Source organism: Heterocephalus glaber, unplaced genomic scaffold, assembly GCF_053883595.1.
Source record: "Heterocephalus glaber isolate CG9 unplaced genomic scaffold, H.glaber_assembly_v1.0 deba00001531, whole genome shotgun sequence".
NCBI classification, from domain to species: domain Eukaryota; kingdom Metazoa; phylum Chordata; class Mammalia; order Rodentia; family Bathyergidae; genus Heterocephalus; species Heterocephalus glaber.
The window spans coordinates 2,197,396-2,211,331 of record NW_028258329.1 but is presented as its reverse complement, the minus strand read 5'-3'; the positions used below and the strand labels follow the sequence as shown (position 1 = coordinate 2,211,331).

The 13,936-nt window shown below is 40.4% G+C and overlaps 1 protein-coding gene and 3 non-coding genes across 35 annotated transcripts in view; all 4 read left to right on the top strand.

The window, feature by feature from the left end:
• The window catches only part of LOC101706409 (uncharacterized), a 156,318-nt gene that overhangs the window by 67,127 nt on the left and 75,255 nt on the right, over positions 1-13,936 (top strand). For 16 of the 32 annotated variants that reach the window (XM_087188241.1, XM_087188240.1, XM_087188239.1 and 13 more), the window contains exon 1: positions 8,001-8,500. In XM_087188241.1, the coding sequence (XP_087044367.1) occupies positions 8,441-8,500 (60 nt within the window). In that variant the 5' untranslated portion in view covers positions 8,001-8,440. The other 16 variants (XM_087188213.1, XM_087188228.1, XM_087188242.1 and 13 more) reach the window with 6 other exon arrangements.
• Positions 4,785-4,851, top strand: LOC147824835 (small nucleolar RNA SNORD109A). Its single transcript, XR_015441875.1, has one exon. It is a non-coding gene; the product is annotated as a small nucleolar RNA SNORD109A (small nucleolar RNA).
• LOC147824834 (small nucleolar RNA SNORD116) lies at positions 8,227-8,319 on the top strand. Its single transcript, XR_015441856.1, has one exon. It is a non-coding gene; the product is annotated as a small nucleolar RNA SNORD116 (small nucleolar RNA).
• LOC147824833 (small nucleolar RNA SNORD109A) lies at positions 10,722-10,788 on the top strand. Its single transcript, XR_015441874.1, has one exon. It is a non-coding gene; the product is annotated as a small nucleolar RNA SNORD109A (small nucleolar RNA).

The following is a 13,936-nucleotide window of genomic DNA, read 5'->3' as shown; positions in this document are numbered from 1 at the left end:
AGCTTGGGCAGATTGCTTCCAGCATGCATATATGCTTAGGAAATGGGAAAGTGTAAAAAAATTACATGAATATTTTGATTACAGTTGCCCCTGTGGGTATCTGCCTTTGAGGTATTTACATCAGAGGGAAGTTTTTACCCTGAACAATTTTATTTGAATAGTTTCCAAAATTGGGTCATGTCAGACCTGTTATTAGACCTCCTTTCCTTTTGACAGATGAGTGATATTCTATTCCATCGATGTACCCTGTTTTATTTATCCATACTGCAGTTAATAGGCATTTGGATTGTTTCTGTCTTTGTTTCGGCTGCCATGAATAATCTTGCTAGGAATATATGGCTGGAGGTTTATACATGTACATGCACTTTCTTTTTTATTAACTTTATTGGTACATTTTAGGTATACATTATGAGCACATTCATCATTGGGAATTATGGTTATATCTTAGTTCTTGTTTTATCCTGTTCTCCTTCCCACCCTTCCACCCTTCCACCCCTCCCTGTTTACAAAAGCTTTGTTTCTCTTTTTTCCTTCTTTTCTCATAATTTTTTTTCTTTCCCATCTTTTCCTTTCCCCCAATCTCCACTACTTTCCCTTCTTCTTTCCCCCCTTTCTTCCTATTTCACATTATCTATTATATATTTTGGTCCTCATTTACACTTTTAGTTTCTCACAGGAGATAAACAATTTGGTATTTACACATATGTGTCCTCTGTATTTTTCTTAAGAGTATGGGATCAATACGCATCCATTTGCCTAAAACTGTCTCCAGTTTATCATTCTTTCTGACTGAGTAGTACTCCATTTTATAAAAAATCCCACATCTTCTTTATCTAGTCATCAGTTGACAGGGATTTGGGTTGTTTCTTAGATTTAGCTATTACAAACTGTGCCGCTGTAAACATGAGTGCACATATATCACTGTGGTATGATGCTTTTAATTCTTTTAGGAAGATTCCAAGCAGGGGAATAGCTGGGTCAAACGGGACTTCCAATCCTAGTTTTTTGAGGAATCTCCATACTGATTTCCCAGGGGTTGCACCAGTCTACACTCCCACCAACAGTGGAGAAGGGTTCCTTTTTTCCCAAAGCCCCACTAGCATTTGTTATTGCTTGATTTCTTGATAGCAGCCATTCCTTCTGGGGTGAGGTGGAATCTCAGCGTTGTTTTCATTTGCATCTCTCGAATGACCATTGATGTTGAACATTTTTTCATATGTTTATTTGCCATTTCTACTTCTTTGTCTGAGAAATGTCTGTTCATTTCAGATGTCCATTTTTGGGTTGAGTCTTTAAATTTGGGAGGTCTGATTTTTTTAAAGTTCTTTATAGATTCTAGATAGTAGACCTTTGTCTGAGGAAGAGCAGGTGAAAATTTTTTCCCACATTGTGGGTTGTCTCTTCACACTCTTGGTGGTTTCTCTTGCTGTGCAGAAGCTTTTTTTTTTTTTTTTGGTACCAGGGATCGAATTCAGGACTTTGCGCTTGTGAGGCAGGTGGCGGAACCACTGAGCTAAATCCCTGGCTGTGCAGAAGCTTTTTAATAAGAAGAGATCCCATCTGGGGATTTAGCTCAGTGGTTTTACTGCCTGCTGCACCAGTGCAAGGACCAGAGTTCGATCCCCGGTATTAAAAAATAAAATAAAATAAATAAAAAATAAAGGTTAGTTCAGGCCCAATCCATTGGGCCGGGGATTTAGCTTAGTGGTTTCGCCACCTACTGTGCAAGCGCAAGGACCCAAGTTCAATCCCCGGTACCAAAAAGACAAAACAGAAGAGATCCCAGTTGTTGATTCTTTGTACTTTTTCTTGTACAATTGAGGTTTTGTTCATAAAGTCTTTTCCTATGCCAATGTCTTCAAGAGTTCTACCTACCCTATCTTCTACCACGTTTAATGTTACTGATTTAATATTTAGATCTTTGATCCATTTCAATTTTAGTTTAGTGCATAGTAAGAGATGCAGGTCTAGTTTTACTCTTTGGCAAGTTGAAACCCACTTCTTCCAGCACCATTTATTAAAGAGGCGATCTTTTCTCCAGTGAAGGTGTTTGGCTCCTTTGTCAAAGATGAGGTGGCTGAGTGTGTCTGGAGTTGTTTCTGCATCTTCTAATCTGTTCCATTAATCCTCCAGTCATTCACCCTCCTATAAAGGGTGATCAAAAATTACAGTATATGTTTAAATTTCTTCAAAAGTTTTTTATAGTAAAATTCACATGGCTATTAATCCCTGTCAAAATACGTACTTACATTTTGAACATACATATGTAGTTCTTGCCACTTTCTGAAGCACTTGTGGAAATCTTTGTAAGTGATTGTATGAGGTATGATTTTAAAACATGTTGAGTAAAAGCTGTTGCCAGAAAGACTTGTAAAAACATGATGATGTGTCCTCATCCATGTTATTCACCAGATCCTGAACTATGAAACTTCTGGCTCTTCCTAAAAGTAAAAAAGTTGGAGAAAGGTAAAAGTTTTCAATCAAGACATCAGTGTAGCCACAACAGTGCCACTTAAGATAGTCACACAGGACGATTTCCAGATCTGTTTCAGAAAGTGAAATCAACAATGGGGTGAGTGTGACTGAAGTGAAGAGGAAGGAAAGTATTTTAGGAGGAATGAATGGTAGTGTGTTTTTATCATAAGACTTTAAAAGAATTTAAGGATTCTCTGTATTTTTATCAAACCTTATAAGTTAACATTTTAAAAAGGCAAGAATTGTGCATAAACACTGAGAGAAACTCTTCTCATAGGAGAAATAAATTAATTGAAAAAGTAATATATATATATATTCATTCACTCACACTTGATCCAATATGAATGAGTGTTTTTCATCATTACATATTGTTGCATCCTTTTTTCACATTGATATGGCACGGTTTCAATGACTTTTTGAATGCAAAATACTTGTTCTACAAGATTACTTAAGATGCAGAAAGGATAGCTAAAGAAAGTGCTATATCACATCTGACGTCATATAGGACATACATACTTGTTTTCAGGTCTTTGTATCTGTGAGTTTCCTGCCCACTCTTGCCAGTGCTTCCTGAGAGAACAGTGGTAAGAGTCCCATCTGTAACAGGGGGTTTTCACTTCTATTTGCTTTGGCTTCCTCATGAAGTCCTTGTTGGTTGCAAACACATTGGGATCTGTCGTGTTTTCTAGGTGAATTAACTCTGTAGGTGTCCTTTCTTCAGGGAACTTTTCCTTGCCCCCATCTACCTTCCATTCCACTTTTCTTTTGATTTATGTTTGCATGATAAACCTTTCTCCCACATCTGGAATGTTAAAATCCCTGTGTCTTTATTTTTCAACCAGTTTTGTGGTAAACACCATATAGTGCACATTGGGTTGTTGTATAATTGATAAACGGTATGGTTTCTTTGAACCTAGCCCTCTCCCTCCTCAAATCCAGGTAGGGAAATAAGAGAAAAAAGAAGAAACAGCAAAGATCTAATGTGTCACGGCATCTTGTGTCCCCACTTCACCCCAAACACCATCCTACGTTGTCCTGTGCTCGCTCCCCCTTGCCTTCCTCCTGGGCTTCTTCCTTGAGCTCCACTCTTGAGTAAAGATGGAACATGCTTTCTCCATCTGACCTGTTTCATTTATGTTACAGTCCTGTCAGGTCCCATTCTGCTCCAGGTCTTTTTGTGTAATCTTCATTGTGATAAAATTCATCATCCATTTTGCTCTTTTGTTTATGATGTTCTATACAAAGTTGTCAAATACATCTAAGGTCCATCATATTATAGTTTTGCATATACTGTTGAAATTGATTTTCATATTTTGATTTCTTGCTCTTAAAATATTGGTCTCTATGCACCGTTACTGATGCTTTTCATTTTACCTATCACCAGACAAGTTTTCCTTAAGTATGTGTGAAGCAATTAAAACTCTGGAGTCTCTCGCGGGAGAGAATGATTGTGCACCTAATTACATAGCATGGTTCCGATGATTACTGACCATAGAATAAAAATGTAGGGTGTAAATATGTGAGGAAATGAAATGAGAAAGTACCTACTATGACCCGAGTAGAGATCACTGTATAATAACTACTGTAGATCCACATTTTATATTTTTTAAGAATTTCATGATTTGTTTTTATGATATTTTGTTGCAGGTTAAAGTTTGGAACGAGTCACAGTACATTAGGGAAATGAGGTGAGCCATGGCTGTGATGCTTTTGAAGTTGTCTGTGTGTATTCTAGTGATAGCACACCTCCAAGGCTGGTGGGTTCATTTCTCAGGCTGTCGGGAAAACATTCATATCATAGATTTTTCTCTCTGTGAGCGTCCCTACATATTTCACAGAATGCTCATTAGTATTTTTTAGCTTTTTACAATTTACTTTTGAAGTCTCTTGAATTCTTTTGGAGAATCCCTGATCTCTTTGCTTCTTTTGACTTTTTGTGTAACTTGAAGATAATATTTTAGTGAAATTCAAGTAGGCTAAATATTGAATATTTTTATCTGACTCAGGCCAACTATAGTGGTTTATACTCATATTTTCTTCTGCACTCATACTTTAAAATATTAGTACAGTTTTTAAAATTTCAGTGGATAAAAAGATGTTTTCAAATTTCAATACATGTTCTCTAACTTTGTTATAATAATGAAGGTTATAGTTTTCATGCTATGTGCCCGAGCCTTCCCTTATTCAGCTCTCTAACAAAATATCTCCTGGCTATTTATTTACTGCTGTTCAGTGCCAATGAAGTAGAGAAGGCTGCACAAAAGAAGCCTGGCTTTGGAGGCCCCTCTTTGTCGGGAGGGTGCTTGTGTGGATCGATGAGGAGAACAATTCCCTGAGGACGCTGAGGGACTGATTTTAGATGTCAATCTGAGGTCCAGATGAGTGGCCCCCTGACAGATCAAATAAGGGTCTCCACGCCTGGCTTTAGTTGGTGTGCTGCTTTAATGACAGTGCAATAGCAGGAGGAGAATGTGTTTTCCTTCTCTGAGAACAGGTCGTTGGTTTCTGTCTGTTGCACCTTTAATGTGCGTGCTCAGTGACCCAAGCCTTGCTTCATTGTGTACACTTTGAACAGAATTGCAGATAGACTCTTGTATGTAGGAAATAGTTCCTTGAGTTAAGTGGGAGGAAATAAGAGACTGAATGAAGAATTTGCAAGCATTTGTTAGCAGCCTTATGAGTGTTGGGCTCAAGAATGGAACTCTGCATGTCTGTGTGAAATATGGACACTGGGACCATTTTTTGTGCTTTTATTATTTTATGATGGAGAATTTTCTGAGACTATTTCTTTCTGTCTTGTTTCCTTGAGGTGGAGGAGGCCTACTGTGAGACCCCCGTGTCAGAAAGCAAAGGTGAGTAGCCACGGCAGCTTCCCTGGAAGTTCATTCATACACTCTGTGTCCTGGGCCCCATCTTCAGGCCTCATGTTTGTCCTTCCAGAGGTGTTTTGGGCAAGATGTATGGTATATTGTATTTTTATTTGGTGAATGTGTCCATCTTCATTTCTGAATCATTGCCTTTTATAATTGTATCTAATGTTGTAGTTGTTTTTTTGTGTGTGTTTTTTTGGTATCAGGGATCGAACTCAGATCTTTGTGCTTGAGAGGCCGGCTCAGTGCAACTGAGCTAAATCCTGGCCCTCTTTCATCTACCTTTTGCATGGGATGACAAGTGTAGAAATTCAAACATGTTTTTCAATCTTCTATTATAATGAAGTATGTTTTGTGAATTCCAAGTATATTAGGGTAATCCTAAGAATTCTTATTGTTGAATGATTTTTACCGTTTGACTAAGATTATTATAAAATCATGTTGGGCAGATTTGAAGGTTATAATGAATCACTATTGATATGGTTTCCTTCATGGAACTTTTACATTTGTTTTTATATGTTTTGAAGTGGAAAATTGTTCATTTTTAAGAGACTGTGAAGGGTATAAAGACTTTAAGTGATAAACATTTGTGAATGAAAGTTTTGAGTCTTGTGAAAGACAAGCTTAGATTTCATTGTTAGTGTCACAGATTACACTAGTTTGTATTAGTCAAGTGAAATGATAATGGAGCTTCATGTATGGAATCATTACTGTAGAAACATGTAACAGTAAGAAAACCTTTTTTATTTTCCTCACAATAATTATGTAGATTTTTGTTTCCTGTCTACATTTAAAAGTCTGTGGTTTCTTAGGAATAGGTAAAATTTCTTTCTTTTGACAAATGTGCCACAGAGTTTTTCAAACAGCAATTTTGGGTGTTCATTTTATTTTTACTTAGGCAAGTATGTATTATATATTCATTTCTCTAGAACCAAATAAGGTGGTTCAAAAAATCTGGTCCCAGTTAAGAAAATGTGATGAACAGTAGGAGTTATGAGTTGTTGGGGGAAAGAGATGTCCTGCACAGACATGCACGCTAGAGAGTCCATCTGGAGAAACATTCTTTAGGGTCAGCATGACCAGGAAGAGCATTGGAATGTGATCTTGTCTATTATGAGTCCTTACTTTGGACATTTGTCTGTATGTTTTAATATCTACATAATTTTCTGTACAATGACTGCTCTTAAAGAAAGTGGAAGTATATTGGCATACAGTCTTTAAGCTGTGAATCATAAGCAGTTAAAATGTGCAAGTGGGCCGGGGATTTAGGTCAGTGGTTTCGGTGCCCGCTGCACAAGTGCAAGGACCCAAGTTCGATGCCTGGTACGAAAACAAAAGAAAAATGTATAACCTAATGCATTTATGTTTTCAAACAAAAGGGCTTTCTGAGAGTAGAAGCCAAACAGTGATATCATCTCTCATCCTTTGCGTTTATATCTCCCTGCATTGTGCACCCCACGTAATAGAGCAAGAGGAAGAAATGAGCCTCAGTGATGTTTGGAGGGAACACAACTGTGTTTGCCAGTGACATGATGGTCTGTTTCAAAATCCCAAATCATCTGTATGAACACTCGGAATTAAAAAGCTGAGTTTAGTGGGTTTAGGTGATGAAGTTAATAAATGAAAACAATCAATCATAGTGTTATATAATAAGAATGAAAAATTAGACTTTGAGTAAATAATTCTTTAGCATTTTATTGATGTGATCACAAATTTATGTGATGCTCTGTGCTAATCCAGTATATTTACACAGTGTATGATGGTCAGGTCATGGGAGTGAGCATTTCCGTTTCCTTGTGGAGGCTTTGAAAAGAGGATGATCTGAAGATGCTATGGAGATTGCTAGAAGGTAAGGAGGATGACGGGGAGGGGCTAATGGGGTTCAGGTAACAGCTGCACAAATGTGTTCAGGAAGAGACAGCAAGCAACTGTGGGGTGATGCCAGTTCACGGGTATCTGCCATATTTTATGAATATTTCATGAATATGGTATCAGCACTTGTGGCTTGGGGTTCTCCTGCTTGTGGCCATTGCTGGTCTTCTCCATTAGGTTTTCCTCTTAGAGGAGCAGGTTTGAAGTCTCCCTGTGGGAAGTACACTCCCCCCGTCCCCTGTCCCTTGTTCGGAGGATGCAGGTCCACTGTCCGTCAGTGTGCAGTCCCCCTGTGGGACGTGCTGTTGCCCGAGGACATGGTGCCCCGACTGCAGTGCACACAGATGATGGAGTTATGCTGCAAAGGGCCCTTGCTGTGCTGCTGTGCCTGGGAGGGGCCCAGCATGAGTCTGGCCAAGAGCAGCACTCCGCAGATCTTGGACAGAGAGAGGCAGACACACGCCCAGTGAAGCACACACCTCAGTCATCCTGTGCACACATGGAAGCAACACACTCATGCACATGGAGGATCCCATGGTATCTGACAAGACACAGAAGATTACAGAGTGGGTGCAGGGTGGGGGTCAGGACCAGAGAAATGGGTGCTGGGCCCTGCCTCACATGTGGCTTTTCCCGTCTCCATCACTCAGGGCCAGTCGCTGTGGTAGGCACGCCGTCAGCTGGGTGTTTCCGGTTCCTGGGTCCTGGAGCAGCTTAGGAGGGCTGCAAGCCTGTGTCCCCCCGATGAGCTCCAGGCCTGTGGAGTGCGCAGGATGGTAAGCATTTCCTGCCGCAGCCTGTGGGTGTCCTTGTGAAGACCTGTGGAACCCCCAGGACTCTGTCCCCGCTGGCCAGAAATGGCCCATGGGGATTTACTCCTTGGAATGGACAGTGTTCCTGGGTGATCAGCATTGCCTTGGGTCTCCCAGGCCCTTCCAGGTCCTCTAGGTGGAGGGCGTGTCCAGTCCCCTTGGACTGGCAGGCAGCTGAGGCACCTCTGCACATGCTTGGATCGATGATGATACCCCAAAATCATTCCTTGGAAAAGCTGAACAAAATGAGTGAGAACTTCAAACCGTCGTTCTCATCGTGACTGAGGTCCGGCATGTAGCCTCATGCAGAGACTGTAGGAGAAGGAGTCCATGTCCTGTGCTCACATTCTCAGACCCTGCAGGGATGTGTCACTTTAGCCACTGTGGCCGGCGAACAGCTGAGCAAGTGTCATGGAGAAATTGTGTGCAGCTCCTTATCCTGCATTGGTCCAGTCCCCCCTGCCCTCAAAGGTGCTCACATTTTTTTGTCACTGGCAGTGTGTTGAAAAGGTAAATTATATGGGGGTCGGGATTTAGCTCAGTGGCTCCTGGGGCTGCCTCGCAAGCACAAGGTACTAAGTTCAATCCTCGTTACGAAAAATAAAATGTAAAAAGTAAATCATATATATTTAATCACCTCGCTCTTGATTGATCCAGTGTGTGTGAGTGTTTTTACTCATACTTTCTTGAGCTTGCAAGGCAGGTGAACCGCTGAGCTAAATCCCTGGCCTTAATCATTCTACTTTTTTGCTTTGTTTTATATGTTTGATATGGCATGGGATCAGTGTCGGTTTGAATGCAAAATACTTGTTCTTCAAGATTACTTAAGATGCAGAAAGGATAGCTAAAGAAAGTGCTATATCACATCTGACTTCATATAGGACATACATACTTGTTTTCAGGTCTTTGTATCTGTGAGTTTCCTGCCCACTCTTGCCAGTGCTTCCTGAGAGAACAGTGGTAAGAGTCCCATCTGTAACAGGGGGTTTTCACTTCTATTTGCTTTGGCTTCCTCATGAAGTCCTTGTTGGTTGCAAACACATTGGGATCTGTCGTGTTTTCTAGGTGAATTAACTCTGTAGGTGTCCTTTTCTCAGGGAACTTTTCCTTGCCCCCATCTACCTTCCATTCCACTTTTCTTTTGATTTATGTTTGCATGATAAACCTTTCTCCTACAACCTGGAATGTTAAAACTCCCTGTGTCTTTATTTTTCAACCAGTTTTGTGGTAAACACCATATAGTGCACATTGGGTTGTTGTATAATTGATAAACGGTATGGTTTCTTTGAACCTGGCCGTCTCCCTCCTCAAATCCAGGTTGGGAAATAAGAGAAAAAAGAAGAAACAGCAAAGATCTAATGTGTCATGGCATCTTGTGTCCCCAGTTCACCCCAAACACCATCCTACGGTGTCCTGTGCTCCCTCCCCCTTGCCTTCCTCCTGGGCTTCTTCCTTGAGCTCCACTCTTGAGTAAAGATGGAACATGCTTTCTCCATCTGACCTCTTTCATTTATGTTACAGTCCTATCATGTCCCATCCTGCTCCAGGTCTTTTTGTGTAATCTCCATTGTGATAAAATTCATCATCCATTTTACTCTTTTGTTTATGATGTTTTGTACAAAGTTGTCAAATGTATCTAAGGTCCAGCATATTATAGTTTTGCAAATACTGTTGAAAGTGATGTTGAAATTTTTATCTCTTACTTTCAAAGTATTGGTCTCCCTACACAACTACTGGATGCCTTTCATTTTATGTATATCCAGGCATTTTTTTTTCATTATTTCTTCATTAATAATTAAAAGTGTGGAATTTCTCATGGGAGAAAATGGTTTTGCCATTAAGTGCATAGCATGGTTTAGATGATTATTGACTGCAGAATAACAGTTCCAGGTGGAAACAAGTGAAGAAATGAAATGAGAAAGGACCTATTATGACCCGTGTAGGGATCACTGTATAATAAGTACTATAGGATCGCATTTTGTATTTTCTTAAGAATTTCATGATTTGTTTTTATGATATTTTGTTGCAGATTAAAGTTTGGAACGAGTCACAGTACATTAGGGAAATGAGGTGAGCCATGGCTGTGATGCTTTTGAAGTTGTCTGTGTGTATTCTAGTGATAGCACACCTCCAAGGCTGGTGGGTTCATTTCTCAGGCTGTCGGGAAAACATTCATATCATAGATTTTGCTCTCTGTGAGCGTCCCTACATAATTCACAGAATGCTCATTAGTATTTTTTAGCTTTTTACAATTTACTTTTGAAGTCTCTTGAATTCTTTTGGAGAATCCCTGATCTTTTTGCTTCTTTTGACTTTTTGTGTAACTTGTAGGTAATGTTTTAGTGAAATTCAAGTAGGCCAAATATTGAATATTTTTATCTGTCTCAGGGCAAATATAGTGGTTTACACTCATATTTTTTTCTGTACTCTTACTTCATAATATTAGTACAGTTTTTAAAATTTCAGTGGATAAAAAGGGTGTTTTCAAATTTCAATACATGTTCTCTAACTTTGTTATAATACTGGAGGTTATAGTTTTCATGCTATGTGCCTGAGCCTTCCCTTATTCATCTCCCTAACAAAATGTCTCCTGGCTATTTATTTACTGCTCTTCAGTGCCAATGCAGTAGAGAAGGCTGCACAAAAGAAGCCTGGCTTTGGAGGCCCCTCTTTGTCGGGAGGGTGCTTGTGTGGATCGATGAGGAGAACAATTCCCTGAGGACGCTGAGGGACTGATTTTAGATGTCAATCTGAGGTCCAGATGAGTGGCCCCCTGACAAGACAAATAAGGGTCTCCACGCCTGGCTTTAGTTGGTGTGCTGCTTTAATGACAGTGCAACAGCAGGAGGAGAATGTGTTTTCCTTCTCTCAGAACAGGTCGTTGGTTTCTGTCTGTTGCACCTTTAATGTGCGTGCTCAGTGACCCAAGCCTTGCTTCATTGTGTACACTTTGAACAGAATTGCAGATAGACTCTTGTATGTAGGAAATAGTTCCTTGAGTTAAGTGGGAGGAAATAAGAGACTGAATGAAGAATTTGCAAGCATTTGTTAGTAGCCTTATGAGTGTTGGGCTCAAGAATGGAACTCTGCATGTCTGTGTGAAATATGGACACTGGGACCATTTTTTGTGCTTTTATTATTTTATGATGGAGAATTTTCTGAGACTATTTCTTTCTGTCTTGTTTCCTTGAGGTGGAGGAGGCCTACTGTGAGACCCCCGTGTCAGAAAGCAAAGGTGAGTAGCCACGGCAGCTTCCCTGGAAGTTCATTCATACACTCTGTGTCCTGGGCCCCATCTTCAGGCCTCATGTTTGTCCTTCCAGAGGTGTTTTGGGCAAGATGTATGGTATATTGTATTTTTATTTGGTGAATGTGTCCATCTTCATTTCTGAATCATTGCCTTTTATAATTGTATCTAGTTTTGTAGTTGTTTTTTTTGTGTGTGTTTCTTTGTTATCAGAGATCGAACTCAGAACTTTGTGCTTGAGAGGCCGGCTCAGTGCAACTGAGCTAAATCCTGGCCCTCTTTCATCTACCTTTTGCATGGGATGACAAGTGTAGAAATTCAAACATGTTTTTCAATCTTCTATTATAATGAAGTATGTTTTGTGAATTCCAAGTATATTAGGGTAATCCTAAGAATTCTTATTGTTGAATAAGTTTTACCTTTTGACTAAGATTATTATAAAATCATGTTGGGCAGATTTGAAAGTTATAATGAATCACTATTGATATGGTTTCCTTCATGGAACTTTTACATTTGTTTTTATATGTTTTGAAGTGGAAAATTGTTCATTTTTAAGAGACTGTGAAGGGTATAAAGACTTTAAGTGATAAACATTTGTGAATGAAAGTTTTGAGTCTTGTGAAAGACAAGCTTAGATTTCATTGTTAGTGTCACAGATTACACTAGTTTGTATTAGTCAAGTGAAATGATAATGGAGCTTCATGTATGGAATCATTACTGTAGAAACATGTAACAGTAAGAAAACCTTTTTTATTTTCCTCACAATAATTATGTAGATTATTGTTTCCTGGTACATTTAAAAGTCTGTGGTTTCTTAGGAATAGGTAAAATTTCTTTCTTTTGACAAATGTGCCACCGAGTTTTTCAAACAGTAATGTTGGATGTTCATTTTATTTTTACTTAGGAAAGTATGTATTATATATTCATTTCTCTAGAACCAAATAAGGTGGTTCAAAAAGTCCGGTCCCAGTTAAGAAAATGTGATGAACAGTAGGAGTTATGAGTTGTTGGGGGAAAGAGATGTCCTGCACAGACATGCACGCTAGGGAGTCCATCTGGAGAAACATTCTTTAGGGTCAGCATGACCAGGAAGAGCATTGGAATGTGATCTTGTCTATTATGAGTCCTTACTTTGGACATTTGTCTGTATGTTTTAATATCTACATAATTTTCTGTACAATGACTGCTCTTAAAGAAAGTGGAAGTATATTGGCATACAGTCTTTAAGCTGTGAATCATAAGCAGTTAAAATGTGCAAGTGGGCCGGGGATTTAGGTCAGTGGTTTCGGTGCCCGCTGCACAAGTGCAAGGACCCAAGTTCGATGCCTGGTACGAAAACAAAAGAAAAATGTATAACCTAATGCATTTATGTTTTCAAACAAAAGGGCTTTCTGAGAGTAGAAGCCAAACAGTGATATCATCTCTCATCCTTTGCGTTTATATCTCCCTGCATTGTGCACCCCACGCAATAGAGCAAGAGGAAGAAATGAGCCTCAGTGATGTTTGGAGGGAACACAACTGTGTTTGCCAGTGATATGATGGTCTGTTTCAAAATCCCAAAACATCTGTATGAACACTCGGAATTAAAAAGCTGAGTTTAGTGGGTTTAGGTGATGAAGTTAATAAATGAAAACAATCAATCCATAGTGTTATATAATAAGAATGAAAAATTAGACTTTGAGTAAATAATTCTTTAGCATTTTATTGATGTGATCACAAATTTATGTGATGCTCTGTGCTAATCCAGTATATTTACACAGTGTATGATGGTCAGGTCATGGGAGTGAGCATTTCCATTTCCTTGTGGAGGCTTTGAAAAGAGGATGATCTGAAGATGCTATGGAGATTGCTAGAAGGTAAGGAGGGTGACGGGGAGGGGCTAATGGGGTTCAGGTAACAGCTGCACAAATGTGTTCAGGAAGAGACAGCAAGCAACTGTGGGGTGATGCCAGTTCACGGGTACCTGTCATACTTTATGAATATTTCATGAATATGGTATCCACACTTGTGGCTTGGGGTTCTCCTGCTTGTGGCCGTTGCTGGTCTTCTCCATTAGGTTTTCCTCTTAGAGGAACAGGTTTGAAGTCTCCCTGTGGGAAGTACACTCCCCCCGTCCCCTGTCCCTTGTTCAGAGGATGCAGGTCCACTGTCAGTCAGTGTGCAGTCCCTCTGTTGGAGGCGCTGTTGCCCGAGGACATGGGGCCCGGACTGCAGTGCACACAGATGATGGAGTTATGTTGCAAAGGGCCCTTGCTGTGCTGCTGTGCCTGGGAGGGGCCCAACATGAGTCTGGCCAAGAGCAGCACTCCGCAGATGTTGGCCAGAGAGAGGCAGACACACGCCCAGTGAAGCACACACCTCAGTCATCCTGTGCACACATGGAAGCAACACACTCATGCACATGGAGGATCCCCAGGTATCTGACGAGGCCCAGAAGATGACATAGTGAGGGCACAGGCTGCGGGTGGGAACCGGAGAAATGGGCTCTCGCCCCTGCCTCACATGTGGCTTTTCCCTTCTACACCACTCAGGGCCAGTCACTGTGGTAGCCACGCTGTCAGCTGAGTGTTTCCCGTTCCTGTCCCCTGGAGCAGCCTAGGAGGGCTGCAGGCCTGTGTCCTCCCGTTGAGCTCCAGGCCTGTGGAGTGCGCAGGATGGTA